The sequence below is a fragment of the Leuciscus leuciscus genome (assembly GCF_965113295.1).
Source record: "Leuciscus leuciscus genome assembly, chromosome: 4".
NCBI lineage: Eukaryota > Metazoa > Chordata > Actinopteri > Cypriniformes > Leuciscidae > Leuciscus > Leuciscus leuciscus.
This window is the reverse complement of record NC_138728.1, coordinates 13,852,170-13,872,856: the sequence shown is the minus strand read 5'-3', so window position 1 is coordinate 13,872,856 and position 20,687 is coordinate 13,852,170. Positions and strand designations below refer to the sequence as shown.

At 41.1% G+C, this 20,687-nt stretch overlaps 1 protein-coding gene across 12 annotated transcripts in view; it reads left to right on the top strand.

The window, feature by feature from the left end:
- Positions 1-17,576, top strand: part of sox5 (SRY-box transcription factor 5) — a 213,073-nt gene extending 195,497 nt beyond the window's left edge. For 11 of the 12 annotated variants that reach the window (XM_082168111.1, XM_082168121.1, XM_082168117.1 and 8 more), the window contains 7 exons: positions 1,039-1,188; positions 4,587-4,758; positions 7,679-7,851; positions 10,653-10,755; positions 11,280-11,456; positions 12,762-12,978; positions 13,258-17,576. In XM_082168111.1, the coding sequence (XP_082024237.1) occupies positions 1,039-1,188; positions 4,587-4,758; positions 7,679-7,851; positions 10,653-10,755; positions 11,280-11,456; positions 12,762-12,978; positions 13,258-13,546 (1,281 nt within the window). In that variant the 3' untranslated portion in view covers positions 13,547-17,576. The remainder of the gene's footprint in view (positions 1-1,038; positions 1,189-4,586; positions 4,759-7,678; positions 7,852-10,652; positions 10,756-11,279; positions 11,457-12,761; positions 12,979-13,257) is intronic. The other variant, XM_082168112.1, reaches the window with a different exon arrangement.
- The last annotated feature ends 3,111 nt before the right edge of the window (positions 17,577-20,687 follow it).

The following is a 20,687-nucleotide window of genomic DNA, read 5'->3' as shown; positions in this document are numbered from 1 at the left end:
CTTGTGGTTGACTGATACAGGTTTGTTCCATTGGTTTTGCAGATGACAATATCTAGAGAATTGATATAGCCAATATAGTATTGATATATGCATGTAGATATACATAACACTTCTGTTTAATTACATTTAATTCATTCAAAAATACATGCAATTATTAATTATTATATAAGTGTTTAAGTGTTAGAAATAAATACAATATAATTAGGAAACAAACTTAAACACTTATATTTAAATACTTAAATGTACTACTTGTATAAGCTTTTATATACTGCTAATTTATTTTATTATATTTTATTAAAAAAAATTATTTACTTTTTCATTTACTGTTAATGAAGCTGATATATTTTTTACTTATGAAACTATTGGCCAAGTGGTCTTGGTTACTTTAATCACAAAAGATCAGCCAATATATCAATCTGCCATTTAATACATTTGAAACAATGGAAATAAAAAGGAGCAAATTTTTTTTTTTATTCTGTCAAATGGCAGTATATTCTGCATTTCACTGAATCATGCTGGCAGATATGTTTTCGAGTTTTAAGAGAGTTTTCTCATGGGTCCTTCTGTCCTGGTGTGCATTCTTAAGCAAGAGTAAAAGAATCAATAGGGGGTCCGGCATTTGTTTCCACTCTCAGTGGCAGAGAAATTCACAACTTCTCTCTTTACATAAACACATCCACCAGTTTTTCACCTTGAGAGGCCCTTTTTCAGTCTTTTTTTCCCTTAGTGAATATGACCCTTATGGTGAGTGCGTTTTTTCCCAGGATGCACCTTGGCGGGGACATGTCTCACTCAGGCGTCTGCTAGCTGTTAGCGTAGACCCTTGAGGCCGGATGGTGGAACATAAAGTGACAGCTCTGTCCCCTCACACATAAACAACCATCAGCCCTCTCCACTAATGGCCAAACCAGCTTTTTAGCCTGTTTTGTTTTTTTGTGCGTTCTGTGTATTCATTTATTCATGGACCTTTCTCTCTTCTTCATCCACTCTTCTGTCCCTTCTCTCTCTCTCTCTCTCTCTCTCTCTGTCTCTTTGCAGCAGTTGTATGCAGCTCAGTTAGCTGCCATGCAGGTGTCTCCGGGGGCCAAACACAGCACTGTGCCTCAGGCCAACCTGGCAACCGGAACACACTCGCCCACCAGCGGCCAGAGCGAGAAAAACAGAAGCACCCCACCACCAAAGCCCAAGGTATGTGTTTGTGGATGCGAATTAGGCTGGAACACCTGTGTACATTTTCCATCCAGAGCTAATAGTCTTTGTATGTACTGGTTTTGATGTTCTTTAGGTTGAAAACCCATAACTCTTGCAAGCTGGCACAATGCCCTCAATTCTCCATGCCTCACTACATTGTTGCATTTCAAGTGCTTTTTTATGCCAGCTTCTGAAGGTCCTTGGTTCTTGAACCCAAGGTCTAGCTACCACCACTGCTTTGTGCCTTTTTCTGATAGCGTATAAGTCTCATAACAGGTATCTTTCCCTTTGGCCAGTGTGGCAGCAGGAGGCCAGAGCTATCTGAGTGGAATAAAGCTCCATGAATATCAGGCCAGGCAGAAATAAAAGCAGCCTGTCTGGCCTCTCATCCCTCCTGCTGGGCTGGTCATTCTAGACGCCCGGACACCCCTGCAAGCCCATTCTGTCCCGCTCAGCAGTACAATAGCTGGACCGTGGGGCGGCCAGGGCTGGATAAACATGTGTGAAGGCCTGTTGCCCGCTCTCACTCCGGCCTTGAGCCACGACTGAGCCCGATGCCTGTTTGGAGAGGGAAGAGAACAGACCTGGAGCTCAACCACATGCCTGTTGCATAAGAGGAAGAGCTCAGGATACATTTCCCTCTGTCAATCCCAGTGAAGCTTTGGCGGTCGCCATCGACTGTGTCTGGCCTCCTGCAGCTCATTGTGTCAAAGGCTAATGAAGGCCGTTTTACTCAAACATTTGGTCCTTTGTTGTCACATGACCAAATACATGGAGATAAAGAAGAGGGATAGGGATAATACAGATAATTGGCAGTGCCGCCTGCACCTGCTAGGCCTCCGCAGCCACCGAGCCATGAGAAAATGACTTTTTCCTTAAATATATCTTTCTCTCTCTTATTCCCTGTCAAGTATCTAAAAGTTGATGCAGAGCCCTCCCTTTCTCCTTCTCTACCTCCTCTTTCTCTCTTCAAATCTTCCCTCAATCGTGGCTCTCTCGTTTGTTCTCTCCATGTCTGCAAGCTTTTTGCCATCATGAAGGGGAAGGCATGCATATTTCAAGCTTGCTGCCCTTGGGTAGTTGCCACTCTTCCTCTCATTTTGAGATGTGTGGCGTGTGTCGGACAGCTGGTTGGACTGAGGCGTACAGAGCTTAAGTGCTTTACCCTGGGGGAGGCCTCACAACTCAGGTGCATCATGGACTCATATCACGGTTTTCACTCTGTGACCTACTCAGATTTACACATCCACACTATTCCTTCACTCAAGCTCAGTGCTGCCACAGTTGGCTTTGAGATTCCTCCTGAAGGTGCTGCCCATGTGTTGGTCACAATGGGCTTGGACACTTCTATCTCGTGGGAGTGTCTCTGGTTTCTTTACAGTCTCTGAAGTAGACTGTACTGTCAGCAGCATATTTGAAGGATGTATACGTTCATGCAAAATTCAAAAGAGATTATTTTTATATATATATATATATATATATATATATATATATATATATATATATATAATTTTCTTCTAGAATGATCATTTTTATCAAGCTCGTATATTTAAGTTCAGTAATGAAATGAAAATGACCTATTAATTGTCATTTAAGTGAAATTACTGAACTTAAATATATGAGCTGGATAAAAATGATCATTCTAGAAGAAATTTTCAGATGGCACTTAGAGGCTTTTGCATCTGAACTCTTCATATATATGTATGTATGTATATGTGTATATATGTATATGTACGTATGTATACAGCCAGTGTACAGTAATTAGCTATAAATAACTGATTAAAACTTAAAATAATTAAAATTTCCAAATATTTTTTTAATTCTAAGTGACTCGTATGTCATTTTAGATGAGATTTAAGCTTATTCCCTATTATAACATGTATGACAGATCTTAAAGCTAGCCTTCCTTCTCTTACACAGCTTTGCCAGTCTTCATTAGTTCTCCTCTCACCAGCTTCCTTCTCTTTGGCTAACATCCCACCCAAGGATTTGCTTCTCGAAGAACAATCCACCATCGGGGCGGGAGGCAGGCATTATCTGTCATAAATATTCAGTTTTCCTCTTCAATGCAGCATCGCTACACACCCGACACAATATGGGTCATGATACAGTATTCTCCTCAATCACGTCTTAGTGTTCTCATTGAGTAAGGTCTTTTGTGTGTCTCCCTTATGATGGAGTCCACATCCCACTGGTTCCCCTTCCATTGAGAACAGCGCTAATGAGGACAATCCTGTTACGGCCCATCACAGCACGGGCGGTGAGGGAAAGGTCTTAATCAAGCTCTCCAGACCTCAGAAGCTCTGTTCCAAAACCTAGCTTGTTGACTCGCTGCCTACTGCCTTTGAAACAGCGAATTTCTGCTCGTACTACTGCGGAGGCAAGACCAGGAGAGACACTGTAGCTCTGTGAGATGTGGTGGTCCTCTATGGCTGCTGCAAATGCTTTTGTTTCTGGCCATTCATGACAGACGGGAAGGCTCTAGAAACAGGTGTTGGTACAGAAGCTGCACGCCCCATGTTAGCACATATGAGATCCCACTGCAGTTGGAGCACAATAGTGACCTGAGAGTCCCTCTGCCAGGCGAGGATGATCGACAGCTATGGTTTGGACGAGGGTTGGCAAGGTCATTTGATCCTGGAGAATTGCCTGAGTGCGCGAGCTTCTGATGTAGTTCTGGTATTGAGCTATGAAGCTGTTAAGAAAAGAAAGGTCTTGATGGCAAGTTTAGGCCTTCGTTGCAATGTTCTGATGCTGTGTACGGGGCAGCATCTGTCATTCTGAGATCTAATTACCCCTTATGGTGCCTTCTCTGATGTGATTATGATGTCAGCATGGTTGATATCTTGGTAGCAGTCATTTGCACCGTATGGATAGATGTCCACCATCACAAAAGTGTTATTCAGAGTTATTTGATTATCTAATTGAGCCTAATTGACATCTGTGAACATATTTGAAGCCGTAATGTGTGTCAAATAATCATGCTTATATTTATAGAATACTTGGCCATTCTGTGTTTGTGTGTATGCTTTGTGTGTATGCTTCTCAATGCGCAACATGTTTGGTAAATGTGTGTGAATCTTCTCACCTAAGCATGTTTCTTTACATGGTATGCTCGCTTTGTCCCTGTTCTCTTGTTTGATTGAGCATGGGTGTGCTGCATGTTGATTACGCCATGGCAGTGCGCAAAGTCAATCCAATATCGGCAAGTTTTTCAACTGGCCTGCGCAACCACAATTACTTTTACCTTTCCTTGTGGTCTGGCCGCATTTGCTGAAAACATACTTTTTCGGCATGCAGTCAGCTGATTTGACTCCCCTGCTGGGAGTTTTGATTGGGTCCCAAGTCTCTGAGGAGAAAAATCACACCGGGCCAAACGTGTTGCTTTTTTGCAGGACGAGGGCCCTCAGCCCTTGAATCTGTCGTCCAAGCCTAAGGCATCCGAGAGCAAGTCACCCACCTCCCCCGCTTCCCCACAGGTCCCTACCCTGAAGCTGGGCCCCGGGTCCCTGAAGCACAGCGCCCACTCCAGCATCGGAGGACCGCCGTCCAGACTCAGCTCCATAGGTACCCACACCTCCACAGTTCATTGCAATTCAATAAACACATAAATGGCAGTATAACCGGCTTAATGTTATTACATATTGCCCTGAATGTATCTCTCAAGAGCATTTCCTACTCCCAGGATATGTTTTTTTTGCTGGCACAGACTCTTGTATGAGACGGTAATTGATGTTACATTTTTAGGTTTGCAGAATTTAATTTTGCCTGAAGGGCACATTGTCAAACATTTATTAGTCTAAATGGAGGGGGAGAGCTTGTTAAGCAGCTGTGTTTGGAAGCGAAAGAGAGGGAGACAGCGGATGGGAAGGTTTAGCTGCGTTTATTTCTGTTGTTTAGAGGTGCTGAATAGAGCAACACAAGCCTTCCTGACAGGCACTGAGATTAGACAAGCCTCTTATACAACTCTGTTACCACCCACAGCACAAACAACATACATTAATAACACAATAAAGCAATATTCTCCCCTCCCCATGCCCCCCCTCCCCCCTCCCTCCCCTCACAACAGTTAGCCATTTCAGACTACTTCCCTGTAATCGCTGTGTTTTTCAACAAATCCTGGGATTTAATAGCAGATTAGTGGATTTGCCGCCCAGATGTTTTTTGTTCTGAAAAATGGATTAGGAAGTAAAGTTTTCACTGGAATCCTTTAGAAAATGTCGCAGTGAGAGGTTCTTTTAGATCGAGAGATTGAGAGTGCCGTATGTCCCTTGATTATTCCATCTGGTGCACATCTTTAAGGGGTCAGGAAGTATTGTAATGTCAAAGACGTATTCAGAGCCCCACTTAACATGCTGTTTCTAGGTGTATGTGTGCTTACCTGGATGAGTATTTATATTTAAACTTGCCAGATCTTTGCCAACGCCTTTTTTTTTTTTATTCCCTCATCTTTCCATCATCCATGTTCTCCACCTCTCTCATCTTTTTGACCTTGTTAAGTGACATCTGTCCTGAGACTTTCCAGCATGCCCGACCCCATGTGTCCCTTTCTTTTTGTGTCACTGTCACCACAGAAACACAACAAGGGCTGTCAAGTGCTGTGTCCTCTAAGGCCATCACTCTCCCTTGCTTTTTCTCAGAGGCCGAAAAGAAAGTTCTACTCTCCAGATCACTGTAATGTGAAGAGTGATATACTGTTTATGTTTTGGGTTATTAAACTGATGTACATCTCTACTTTAAGTCATTTTAAATGTAAGTACATCTCATAACCATCTCTCTCTAGTGGGGTCGGTGCTCTTAATTAACACCTCAGACATTTTTTTTACCCCCAATTAAATTGACTGTCAGGAAGTGTGCAGGCTTCCACTCATCCTTTGACTTGTGACCATTTTAGCAGATTCCAGAGATATGACTCTTTTAAAAAGAGTTCTCTCCTCCATCATTTCAAATGAAAGCATTTAATCCATCCTATCCAGCATTAGTGACCGGATTAGGCCAGATAAATACTCATAATCTAGCACAGGTCTTTGTTAGATCTACCCTGGTGAGATAATGCTCCACCACACACACACACACATGCACTAGCCAACAGATGCAGCTAACGGCTTGGGCGGTTAAGCTGCTGAGAATAATACAAATAATAGCCATGAAAAGATGGTTGGAAACATCTTTGATATGCTCGGAGGCAGATGTTGCGGAATGGGCCAAATTAGACTGCTTATGGCTTTAATATAAGTAATCTCTACTGGTTTTTTTTTTTTTTTTTTTTTACTTTTAAGATTTCCATGAGCTTTGGTCTGAATAAAAGCCTACAGAATGGTAGACAGAGAGAGATATGAGACAAATGGCACTTTTTAGCAAATCTCTGAATGTAAAAAATGCGGATTTGTGAGATTTTCATCAGGCTTCAGCATCTGTTTTCAACTGGATTTCTTATCCTTCGTCTGTGTGAAAGAGAGTGTTACTCTGTCCAAAAGCTAGCGAGCTGCCTACAGAGGCAACTTTTTTAAGGCAAAAGCAAAATGTAGACACTTTATTTAGAGAAAAGCAATCACAAAATGCATTGCAACAGGCACAGAGAAAAAACATTCATCCAACACAGCAGATAAAGTGACAGAAATGTTGATTATAAGTGAACTTTTATTCAATACTATAAAGTGTCAATGAAAGTGTAATTACAAAAAAAATCCAGAATTTGTATGCTATGAAGAACATTGTTGCTGCCTATGTAGACAATAGACAGTGAGGCTCTCACTAGGTTTCAGAATAGAGCTTGTGTCTTGAGTGTGTGCGTCAGCGACAGGTATCTGATGACAGCTTCTGCGGTAAATTAGAATAGAGATTTTATTTTCAGCTTCACATGATCATGTTATGTACACATGCATTAGGCAAACACTGATCTCCAACCAGTTTTCATTATTCTTGCACTTCATGTTTAAAGTAGCTGACAGACCATAATTCTAGCTGCTTGAACTAAACGCTCATTTGCCTAAGTCAATATTTATCTTCCACACTTCTTTTTTTCTGTTTGCTTTGAGTGAATGTTAAGAGCTAGTTGTGCCATAGGCAGGCTGAGTCACAGAGGTGACAGTCAAATGGTCAGTGTGTGTGTGTGGTAATATTAACACAAATGCTGATAGGTGACCTCTCAGCACGCTCAGTGCTAATGTGTGATGCCCGAAGTGCCAGCAGTGTTTTAGTGTTGGGTGACTTCACTTTAAGTCCATACATTGAATCAAAAATCCTTTATGTCAGGCAAGTACCAGAAATGTTCCAAATCAAACATTGAAATTGATAATATAATGAAATACTTATGCCCGACAATATTCAAAATTATTAACGGCATGGGGTAAAAATTGGCGATTTGGTAAATACAGGAACCATTTGGAAATGACTGCTTTATATCAAGACACATTTTTGCTTTACCTGTCTGTTGTCTTAGTCATACGCCTTTGATCTGTCTCCCTCACACCTGTCATTCTTTCAGACCTGCTGTCGTCTATCACCTCCGGCGGCTACCTGAACGACCATGAGGCCGTGACCAAAGCTTTCCAGGAGGCCAGACAGATGAAGGAGCAGCTAAAGAGAGAGCAGCAGGTGCTGGACGCCAAAGTAGCGGCAGTCAACAGCCTGAGCCTCAACAATGGACGCTCAGAAAAGGTTTGTTTTACTCCAGTCTTGCATTTACACACTTGCTCAATCTTCCAGCTTGTGACTGAAAAAGCTTGTGATCTTGCTCATCACCAATGAAAAGTGCAAATGAAGTTTAAAAAAACGAAAATACACAAACAGATGCGTTAATTACAACAGAAGTGTTTATCTCTGAACAAAGTGATTTCCCAAAGCTGTTCTTGTGAAGAGGGGGAGTAGAGGTGACTAAGATCTGAAAGCTCTTTTGTTGTACACGATGGCGATGTCTGGGAGGCAGGCTGAGGGCAGGCAGGGCGCAGTGAACAGGACGCTAATTTTAATGGCGTAGCTGATGCTAATGTGAAGTGACTGGAGTGACTCCTCGGCTACACGGCTAAATTGGGCTTGTTTGCTAAACACACTGGAGTCAGCTGGTCCACGAGCCACAGCACAGGAAACGCCTTCGACCGCAGATAATAAAAAAACACTCGTTTTCTGTGGAATTTGCATACAAATGCTTCAAAAAGCAGAGTATGTCAGTAAACAAGCATTAAATTATGGACACTTTTGCCTCGTCCACCTCTAATGATGTGATTGTGCACATCAGCAGAGGAAGACGCTTGTATATACACAGGTGTCCTTGCTTCCTGATTTTCTCCGCCACACAGAGATTTGGTTTATTTCATAAACCTTTGTGTGTAAACTCGTATCAACATCTCCAAATACACAGTAGGTAAATGCTTAACAAAAGCATGTTGATATCAACTTAAGTTAAGCACCCACATGCTCTCACACTGCACTGTCGTTTTTTTTTCTTCTTCCCTTGGCCAGGCTTAGTGGCTGTGCTGATTGTTACTAGGTTAATGAAGGTGCATTAGGAGTAATCCACATCTCCCAAGCACTCTATCCTTATTATGATTTACCACAGATCAGCTGCACTTTACCCTGACCACAGCTTTACATTCTCACACACACACACATAACTGTCATCCACGCTGCACTTTTGCACGCATTTTGAGTACAGAGGGGTTATTTTTGATTAAGGCCACACATTCAAATGCTGAGAAAAAGGGCGGATTGGTTGCGGTCAATGTGAGGGCAGCACACGTGAAGAGAGAGAGTATTATCAATGATCTCGGTCTTAGAGAAAAGTGGATGTTGGAGTTCATCTGAGTGATGTTGTTGCAAGCAAAGTTCTCTCTCCTGTATCTGATAAATTTCCGATTAAAAAAGGAAATTTCAATTCATTAAAGGACCTTTCTTTGCAGGGGTGTTGGGGGCTGGGCATACTCATTCTAGAGAGTATCTGATTAGACAAAAATCTGTAGTGCAGGATGTAGCCCATTTTCTTAGAACAGAAATAAGTAAGTAATAATGTCATGTTTTTTTTGTTTTTTGTTTTTTAAGTAAAGTAGCATATAGTTGGCTTTAAAGATAATGGACATAGACTAAAAGCCTCCAAACTATATTTTTTAAATCTTTAAACTGTATTGCGGTGGTTTGTGCTGAAATGCCACATGGTAAAGTGGCACAGTTGTTCTCTCACTATTTTTTCTGTTACGTGACTGAGGTCCACATCAGCCAGCCCATCTGATGTTTGTTTTCCTCTTCAGCCCATTATCTCCTGATTTTAGACAATTACTGTCCCTCTATGTATTAACCTCAACTCTCTGAGAGAGTGCGCTGCGCCCTTTGAAATGATTCCCCAGGAACACATGGTGCAGTCAAACCCTGCGTTGTTCCTAAACCCTTTTGTGTCACACTAAGATAAATGGATTGTGGGAGATGAGCAAGGTCAATCGCCTATGAGATGAAAGAGTTTTAGCGTCGATCCAAGCAAGGTTTAGGCTCAGTTAGCCTACATGTTATATGGCACATGTTGTAACTTCTCCAGCTTAAGAGCATCTTTCTACATTGACAGCCAATCAAAATATAAATTGTGCAAGCTACATATACAAAGCTAATATTTCAGTGTAGTGTAGTGTAGTAGATCTCTTAAAATATTTAAAATATAATTATTCTTGCAGTTGAGATGAACAGGAATGGTAACGGATAGCTTTTCCCAATATTACAAACCTTCTTGTGTATAAAGCCAAAGTTTTTGTGTTGTCACATTATCAAACCTGATCATCTCTCTCTGTCTCTCTCTTTGTCTCTCTGGGGAGAGATTCTCTCTCCATTACACATTCATTTAAACCCCACTCACTAACTCAGTCTGAACAATTAAATCTCGATGGCTGCAAAATGGTGTAATGCATTTCATTACAGAGTCGCAGAAGGCCCAGGTCACTCTCTAATGGTGAGGACTCTGTCTGCGAGTGTGTTTTAAACGTAGCGTGGATTCAGGATGGAGTCTAATTGACTAATTAAGCCCCAGATGCAGCTCCGGGGGGGGGTGACGGGGGGTGTGCATGTTTAGAGAGAGCAGGGGGTGTTGTGTTGAAATATGCAGCCCAGCTACATTAGCCATGTAAATACATAGTAAATCTCTTTTTATTGGGTGTAATAAATACCCAGGAGGCTGTGCGGTCCAGCCCCGCTCTCATCTCTAGAGCGCTCGTGCTCTCTAATGCATTGACCTTAGGGCTAAGCGAGAGAGACCGCGATCGAGTGAGAAAGAGAGGGAAAGAATAAGTGTAAATAGATTGCAGGTGGCATCCAGGCTACTCATATTTGATGGATAAACATTAACTCACATTTTAATTTTTTTTTCTTCTGATTCTCTTTCCATGCACTTGATTCATCAGTTCATCTGTGTTTATGCAAATTTCATCTGTTGATTTGTCGATAATGAATTTAAATGGATTGGTTTGTATATTGTGTGTGTACAGGATAAAGCTGCTCTTGAGAGCCTAAGCCAGCATTTAAAACAGTCTGAAGAGAGCAAGTTCACTCACGCAATGATGGACTTTGGCATCAGCGGAGATTCAGATGGTAAGATCTTTTTTTTTTCATAAATTCCTCTCTCAATTGATGTTATTGTGTAATCAAAAAGTTCAGTTTAAAGTTGGCATGAAATGGATTTTATGATTCATCAAATCATCCATGCATGTTTTGTTTTTTTACCATCTTTTTTAAATAATACAATTAATGTAACTCGATCTTCTGGTGAAACGTTTCCTCTCTGGTGACATGCAGGACTTTAATTATTTTGTCTGCATAAACCCCACCCTGTCCTATTTTTTTTTTCTTTTGGATGCACCTGAATATACGTCATACAGAAGAACAGATGTCACAACTTCTGTAACATTGTGACTTTAAAGACACATTAAAGTTAAAGTGAAATAAAAATGGACCCTATTTACTTTCCTATAATCTTTATTGTAAGCTTGGTGGCTGATGCTACCTGTTTTTTTTTGTTGTTTTTTTCAATTAATCACAGCCAACCATACATTAATGTCTTATTTTATGTGTATTGTACATATGAGCATGTTTGTCCACCCGCTTTCCTTCTCCAGGAAGCCCGAGTGTGTCGGACTCCCGGATCTTCAGGGAGGCTCGAGGGCGTGGTGGCAGCAGCGAACCGCACATCAAGCGGCCCATGAACGCCTTTATGGTCTGGGCTAAAGATGAGAGGAGGAAGATCCTTCAAGCCTTCCCTGACATGCATAACTCAAACATCAGCAAGATTCTCGGTGAGATAGAGACAGTGCCACTAAATCTCTCCAACCACTTATCTAACCACTTCAAGCTCCGTCTCTTGTTTTCAGCTGCGCAGTTTTTGACTCAAGGCTTTTGATAAAGATTTATTTTCCATCCAACTTTCATTCACCACACACTGTATTCCCTAATTGGCTGAGATTTGTGGGTACATTAAATGTGGGTGGGGCTTAAAGGCTGGCTCCTTCGGGAAGAACTATGCAGCCCGCGACAGAGAATCCCCTCTCTTCTTCCTCCTCAACACACACACACACACACACACACAGCCCTCTCCCGCACTGCATTGTGTAACCACCGCCTAATGAATCGCTCTAGAGGGCCGACTCCAACAATGATGATATAATTCATTATGCATTAAACCAGCTCTCCAGTCTGTCTGACATTTTCTCCAGACCTCTGGGATTGTGTTTGACATTTTAAAGAGCTCCTAAGCGTTTTATAACGCCGGAAAATCTGGTTTTAATAAGGCCCCGCTCTCTCAATTGTTAACAGAAGGAGTTCCCCCTTTACAGCACTGGGTGCATGTCAGGGCCAGTGGTGACAGCTTTTCCCCATTAAACATACAGTAGGACTGTGTAAATTCAACACAGACTCACATACACACACGCACAACACCTTGAACACACATTTACTGCAGTTTCTGGGACAGTGGCGTATGCACCAGTGTGTAAATGTGTATGTATATGTATGTGTTCACATGCCTCTGTTAATGAGAAAGAGAGACACAGGCCACAGGTACGCCTGTTGAGCTCTGATAATTAGATGGAGTGTGTTAGTGGCCCACTTAACCTGCTGTCACCTGAAATAATGTCGCATGTCGTGTGTGTGTGCGCTTTGGAGGGCAAAGAGCACACTCTATTCTTCTCTGTCTGACATCAGTTCCACTCAAAGGTACTCATTAGACCAAACAAAAACCCTCTCTTAGTGCAAAGTGCCAGTTTTTAAGGCTAACGATAGGCAGTTAAAAACCACACTAAAGTGTGAGTGTATTAGAGATGTGCAAAATTACATATTTTAAAAATCGAATAGTTACTGGGTTGCCTGAATGATTAGTCAACTACTCTGTCTTAAAAAGCCCTGTATAATTTGGCCTTGTTTGAGTTTACCTGACTTTGCTCTAGTATGTTTTCTTTAGGGGACATTTGCATTGGGAAGCTCAAAAAATGCAACCATTACAAAAACACATCTAAATGTTTGTTTGTAGCAGCTATCCCTGACTTTGTCTGAATCGTAATTGTGCATGCATTTGAGGTTCTCTAAACACCTTGTTGTTCTTGCAGGTTCTCGTTGGAAGGCCATGACCAACCTGGAAAAGCAGCCATACTATGAAGAACAGGCCCGTCTTAGTAAGCAGCACCTAGAGAAATACCCAGACTACAAATACAAACCCCGACCCAAACGCACCTGCCTGGTGGATGGAAAGAAATTGCGCATTGGTGAATATAAGGCCATCATGCGCAACCGCAGACAGGAGATGCGGCAGTACTTCACCGTAGGGTGAGTTTCACTAATGTATTCTTTTAAAGTCAACATGGAATCAAATTGACCCTGATCAATTTTGTGTAACACATTCCTGATCTTACTGTTAACGATTCATCAGTGAATTCATGAACAGTGCACATGCACCACCAATGAAACGACTTTCCTTTTGGGTGACATCACCAAACAGTCAAATTTTTCAACCCCTCACTTTTTCATTATTTCACTATATACAACAATCAGACTAAGGTTTTCACCCAGGCCCCACTAACAGGTTGTGTGTTTATTGTACTACAGGCAGCAGACTCAGTTACCCTTGTCCTCAGCGGGCGTCGTGTACCCGGGTGCGCTCTCTATGGCGGGAATGCCCTCTCCACAGTTGCCCTCTGAGCACTCGAGCATGTCGAGTAGCCCCGAACCTGTCCCGCCCACCAGCCAGCCCTCATACCGCACACACAAAGGGGAGGGGCCTCGTGTGAAGGAGGAGGAGCTCCGAATGGATGACGGCAACGGCGACGCCTACGATGACTTTGACTACGAAGACGATGACTATGGCAGTGACAGTGAGAATCACATCACTCAGTAAACCTGCCAATCACAGCCATCTCACCTGTCACTTGGCATCTCACGCAAGCAAACTTCATTCCGCCCCCATACACCGTCCAATCAGGACTCCTCCAGAGCCAAGCCTGATATCCACAGCAAAGCACAGGACCTGTCAATCAAAATGACTGTTACATGAAAAGGAGGGTCTTGTGAATGAAGTGTAACACTTGCCCTGACTCCCGCTGAGCGAACGTACCGCGGCAAGTTCTTATTGAATCACGAGTAAGCTATGACTACATAGGAAAAATGACGCTTGACCGGTTTGTTATCAAGACATTTATTACTAAGGACCTGTCAGTCGACCCGTCATAGACACTTTAAAATGGTGGACCTGTTTGTTTCTAAAGAGACACTTTTAAACCGCTTTTTTTTTCTTGGTTCTATAATATTCTCACTCAGGTACACAGTGCCAACAAGTGGCTTGTGAATGTGATTTTGTTGTTTTTGTGCTACAGTTTTAATAGAGAAAAAAGACATTTATTTTCCTCTTCACCGTAAAAGCACCTGACAGGAGTAAAATGACAAACATTTCCTATATTTTTTTTCTCTTCGGCGTGCTGTTAGCTGAATCTCTTTCTATCATCCTCACGCCCATGTGCTCTCACTCAAAGATGTCTTTTCTTTTGGACGAAAGGATGGGAAGGGAGGATTCGCGTCCCTTCACTCAGGAGTTTGGACACCGCTGGATGACAGACAATCCCTCCTTCCACACATCTTTTCCTCTTGACACGCTTTTACTGTTCCTTTCTCCTCTTCTGTGGGAACTTTGGATGTTGACGTCTCTCATGTGTGGAGACAAACTTTATGAGATAGCACAAACTTTGTGTTTGGTGAACAGCTGACATGGAGAGTGAAGCCTCGAGCAGAATTATTGTACGCGTGCACATTTCTTTATGTTTGTGTGTGTGTGTGTGTGTGTGTGTGTGTGTGATGATGATGAATGCGCCTTTTGCTAGGTTTTAAGTTAATTTTTAGTACCTGTAGACAGTTGATGTGCTGGTCATGTGAACATTAACAACAAAAAAAACTATAATATTCAATACGTACGATTCATGCTAGCAGCCAGATCCTTATGGAAGGAAACCAAACATTTAATAATTACACTGCATTTATCATTCCTTTATTTTTCTTTAGGCCTACATCCGATAATTCCTTGATCAATTGTTCATTTGTTTGTTTGCTTTTTCCTCCTATCTTACCTTCTTTCTTTTTTGCCCTTTCATTTTTTCCTGTCATTCTCTTTGTCTCCCTGAACAACCTGTTTTTGTCATATCTGGGTGCAGGGAACATTGCGCCTCATTCCGAAAGGAAAAGAGAGGATGCGGAGAGAAAAGCTCTGTAGAGAAGAGTCTGTGCCTGAATGGCGTATTGAAGGAGGAGAATAGAGTTCCCACAAGCCCCAGTGCTCAGCACTCTGTTTTCAAAGGACAGCTCTGAGAGAAACCAGGGATCTCTGCACAAGACAAGCACGGGTGTGCGTTTCAATCAGCGCCCCTTAATATATCTCACATCTCTCCTCCTCCTCCGCAGGGGTTTGTGTTGTCTCTCTCTTCGCTTTAATTCCCACACTTTTTTCCATCTATCACTCCGTTTATCAGTGCAGAGGAGTCTCCGAGCCGTGCCATCAGTCATCCACTCTCTGTGTGGCTCTGACTGACCCACTCCATCTTACTGCACCTGTGTAGCTGCTTTTGGCACGGCGACAGCGTTTGATTGACGGCTGCCCTAACTCTAACTACTCTGCCAGCCTCTCTCTGGCCTGGTGTGGGCATAAGCGGGCAGCTGGATGAGAGAGAGACACAAGCTGTTAGGTGAACAGCAGCCAGACTCCAACCATTAAACATCCACCCAAAAGCTGTCAACTCACAACACATATCAAAATATATATTCCGATTGCACACATAGAACTAAAAACATTAAGACTTTTCTGGCCTACTTGAGATTTTTTTGACGAAAAATGTTAAAGGTACTCTGAAGCCTGCAGCGCTAGCCAAGTGATGACCGATCGCAGCATTTTGCGTGCTTGTCTTTGTCTAGTTTATTCGGTTCGAAGAGGTCCAGTCCCGTCTGTTGTTTGTATTTATGTTCTGCCTCCATGTCAACGTCACTCTGCTGTCGAGGTTGGGAGGAGCCGTTTCAGACTCTGCATGTCAATGTTTTAGTTCGTATTTGCAAATACTGTATTTTATTTTCATTAAAACTGCCTCTAGTGTAATAATATTATTAACATTAATTATAAGAATAGGCAGCATTTCCTAAGTTTAGTAAGTTATGTACAGTATAATTTATTATTTTCCTCCAGTTGGTTTTTTTTTTTATGATCGTATGGAAACTGCGCTTGATAAAGCATTATATTTAGCTGGGTAGGTATTTAGATCTAATTATTATGTTCAATATTCTGTTTTTTGTTTTCCTTTTTTTATTTGTTCTCGTTTTTTTGTTGAATTAATCCTGTTCTGACGCTGGTATATCTCTGAGAAAGTGGTCACGGTGAACTGCTGATATGAAGGAAAAGAGACATTTATCTTTTTTTCATTTTCTTTTTCTCCTCCGTGCATCATTCATGAACTCCAAACACATTTCTTAAAGCACTAGGACTCTGGACACTCGGAGACAAACATAATAAGAAGAACATGATATTTTTATTTGTAATGGTTTATGTATAATGTGAAGTTTCCTATCTGTTAATTCTCTTTTACTTTTACTGAAGATAAAGAAAACAGCTATATTATACCCCAATTGTTATTGAACAGAAAGAGCGCGTGGATCTTGTTTACTGATATTTGTCATCCTCTCCCTTATGTTTCATTGGAACATCATTGGTTTAGATGAATACATTTGTTTACCTATCGTGTCAAATTACAGTTCAGGGTTGCAGTACACAACAACTAACCCTTGAAAGGATGGTTCAGCCCAAAAATGAAATTTTGCCAAAACCTGTATGACTTACTTCTGTAGAACACAATAGGAGACGTTTAGCAGATGCTCCGAGCTGCTCTCTTCCAAACAATGAGAGTGGATGAGGACCAAGGGCTCTGAAAAGAAAAAGAAAAATCCCCATAAAAGTGGTACATAAAACTGTACTATGTTCCTAAGTCTGCTGAAGCCATATAATATCTTTATAAAAGAAACTGACTTGAAGTCCTTATTCACTGAAAATCTTGCTTGAACACCATGGTCACCACTCAGTTCATTGTATGCAAAAGAGGGGCTTGGACATTCTGCTAAACATCTTTTGTGTTTCACAAAAGAAAAAGAAAAAAAGTGAAACGGGTTTTAAAAGACATGGTGGCAGGTGACTTTTCCTTTTAATCAGAAGACATGACCTTTCTAAAATGGTGATCTGATTCCAGTGAAGCTCCACTGAACGGCCATATTAAGGTGTTTATCTCCAGAATTGTTTTAGCTCCACACTGTCTCCATCTGTCAATCAAGCTCACTATAGTGACATCACAATCACACCTTGTCAGATAACGAAAGTCACAATCACAGAATAGCCGCCATCGGGCGTGACCATGCTTTCACTTGCAAGTAATTCCCACAATCATATCAATCGATAGGGACACGTATGCTGGAGGTTTAACACACAAGGTCACTAATTATTTTTCGGCATGGTCTTTGTGAACACATACTCTGATGATGGCCTGTATTACGAACAATAATTGATAAGACAATCAAAGTCACGTGTGGAGCTCAAAACAATGTTAAATGACAACAAACAAAAAGTACTTAACTTACCATTCAACTTGAAAATCAAGAAAGATAATTATGTAAATATAGCATAGAGTTATAGATTTATATTTTGTTCATAACACAGTGTAATATAAGTTGTATATTTCTTTCTCTCTTTTATTGATGTTATTCATGCCACAATAAAAGCAAGAGTTACTGTACTCTTATGGAAAAAAGAAAAAAAAGCAAGCTGTGGGTTACCACCATCTGTTCTAAGTTGACGTTTTTCAGTATTACTGCCAGTCAAGGCTCAAATAAAAACAGCAACGTGTTCTGTATCTCTACTGTGTCTGTGGCTTCTTTTTCTGCCCTACTCCAACTCACCAACTCCATAATTAAACTCTAGCACTGTTAGATGACAGTCCAGAACTGCCAAAAAAAACACCACACTGCACACTAAATACTATCTGTCTACTCTTATACATGTGCCAACATATGAAGCAATCCCAAGATTTTTAGGCCAAACAAAGGGAACTCCCAGCGCTGAACGTCACTGCATGAGTCTGGAATGATCTACGTCACACTGGACACCTGCTGAGATTACAAATATTTGTAGAAGAGTGTTCATGAATTACACAATATTGTTAACAAATCTTAAGGGTTTGTCTTGATCACTCCCCCTCAAGTAGGTGGTCAAAGATGTTCCATCATTAGAAAATACTTTCATACCAGACTTTCTAAACCACTCATTTCAATTAGAAATAATATTTGTGACACAAATCAAAAAATTGCCCAGTGTTATCATACAATTACAGCATCCAGAGCAATAAAAATACCACTTTTATGTGGATGAATGTCTGGATTAGATTTGAGTCAAAATAACAAGGTTCTGGTGCTGCCCTCAAAGGAGCGTAAAGGGGGCCGCACACCGGACGCGCAGCTCAGCGCCGCGCCGCGCCGCGCCGCGCCACGTCTAGGACAACTCTCACCTGAAAATCCGATAACATCAGCAATTTTCTGATTTCTGTAAATAAATATAAAACTAAATGTATATTGCAGCACATGGTGAAGTCCGTATATACATTAACTACGATTTGAGACACATAAATGTAAATTTAATATAAAACTATGTAAATGGCGCTCTGTGGCGCAGCAGGATTTTGAACACGGTCCTGAGCCGCTGCGGACAGACGCCGCCGGTGTGTGTACTCTCATAGAGAATAATGTGTTCGAATTTAAAAGACGTGGCGCTGCGCGGCGCGACGCTGAGCTGCGCGTCCGGTGTGCGACCCCCTTAACAGTACGATTTTGGAAGTAAAAATCACCAAAAATGTCTCCACAAAAACACGTAAAAAAAGAAAGAAAAAGTGAATTACTACATTACCCACCATGGGTAGACAGTGGCATTATGATTATACTGGCATTGAGTCTTGAACATTTTCCAATATGCTTTTTATTTTTATATTGTTGCACTATCCTTTCTGATTCTATTATGTCACTGTTTAATGGAATGCAAAGTTCATTCCCTTATAAAAAGGTCTTTTTTTCCCCAAGTTTTCAAATACTTTTTTGCTTCAAATCAAGGCTTATTATGCTGTGAATCTATTTGACTTCGTTTCATGGCTTCTAACTCTCAAGAGAAATGTCTGAAATGCCTCTGGAGAAAATAAATGAAATGCTTCCCAAATCAAGGCTGCTTAAAAAGCCACATCTAACTTTTAATAGTAGTTTTACTAGGTAGTTATAGTATGTTATTCAAAAGCAGGGAACCCAATTTTACCACCAATCAAAAGGCCAGATGTAGAGAGCACAATGGATCTCACATCCAATGAAATGAATGATCTAATTAACCACAACAAGCATGGTGGAATGGAAACAGCTGAAAGGAAAATGGATGAAGGTAAGGTTATCTTTCGGAAATCGCAAACTTTATGCAATGAAATGTGATAGTTAATGTTAATGCTTTTGTAAAAGCTGGTGGGTTCAGAGCTCTTGTCTTTTCTGGCCCTGTAATGCGTTTCTTCTCTGGTGGGTCTGTGCTGCTGTCTTGAGTGTTTGTCTGAGAGGGAGTTAAGTACTCCAAATTTTCGTATAAACACAGTGGAAAGTGGGCTGGAAAATTGAGTCTTTAAGTCTTTAAGTGAAGTAGCGTAGCTCCTGGCACTGTAAATATTTGATTTTTTGCCTGTAGCTAATACTGAATAGAGTGTTTTGTAAGAGTGTGTGCGCTCAGTATGAGGCAAAGTACAGAAAAGAAACATCTTGATTCGTTGAGTTATCTTTCCTGCTGTCTACATAGCAGTCTTTGCTGAGTGTCGGGGGGAAAAAAAGAGGGCAAGATGCTTTCATAAGGCAACAACATCATCTGAGGGAAGTCATTTGCATAATTCAGAGTGTGTATTTACTGTTTTTACATGTATGTAATCTCATGCTAGCTTATGTATTTTTACAGTTACCATGTCTGCGTACATGATGCATATGTCTGTGTGTGTGTGTGTGTGTGTGTGTGTGAGTTCCAGAGCTTCTGCGACAGCTCAGTAAAATGTGCAGATTTGAAGCGTGGGTGTTTGGAGATTGAGTGAAAACGATGTCACATTAATGATTTAAAGTAGGTAATAGGATGTGATGTGCCTCCAGAGCCGCCAGCTAAGCTGAGTTTAAGACACTCCGCTAATGTATTCATGAAGAGGGGGGGATTAGAGAGTACTCAGAACTCCAACACACACACACATTACAAATGACAGACAAATGTGTACGCAAAAGACACCTTAGCGCGACCGAAGCCGAACGCATCTGCACTTGCACTACAAAGGCGAAATGTTAACACGCATGCCATTCAACATCACAGGGGCCAAATATTTATGACTGCCACCAGAGAAAATGTTAGACAACAGGTTAAGCACTAAATATAAGCCTAACCAAACAAAATCACCAACCACCCGACACTTAGAACTTTACATACCCACTCAAATATGACAAAAACCTAAACAAATAAACTAAAAGACATTACCCTTCAAAAGTTTGGGGTTGGTAAAACAAGTCTCTTACGCTCAACAAGGCTACATTTAATTGAACAAAAATTAGAATTTTGTGAAATATTACAATTTTAAATAACCTGTCGATTTTCATATATATATTATAAAATGTAATTTATTCCTGTGATAGCAAAGCTGAATTTTCAGCAGCCAAAGAAGAAGCTTAAGAAACATTTCTTCTTATTATTATTATTAATGTTGAAAACAGTTATATTTTTGAGGAAACCAATCATTTCTTTTAGAATTTTTTTGATGAATGAGAAGTTTAAATGAACAGTAATTATTTGAAATTACGAATCTTTTGATATTTACTGTCATATGTACTGGGGGGGGATATTTACTGTCATATGTACTGGGGGGGGATATTTACTGTCATATGGGGGGGGTTCTGTAAATGTTCACCACATTTCTTCA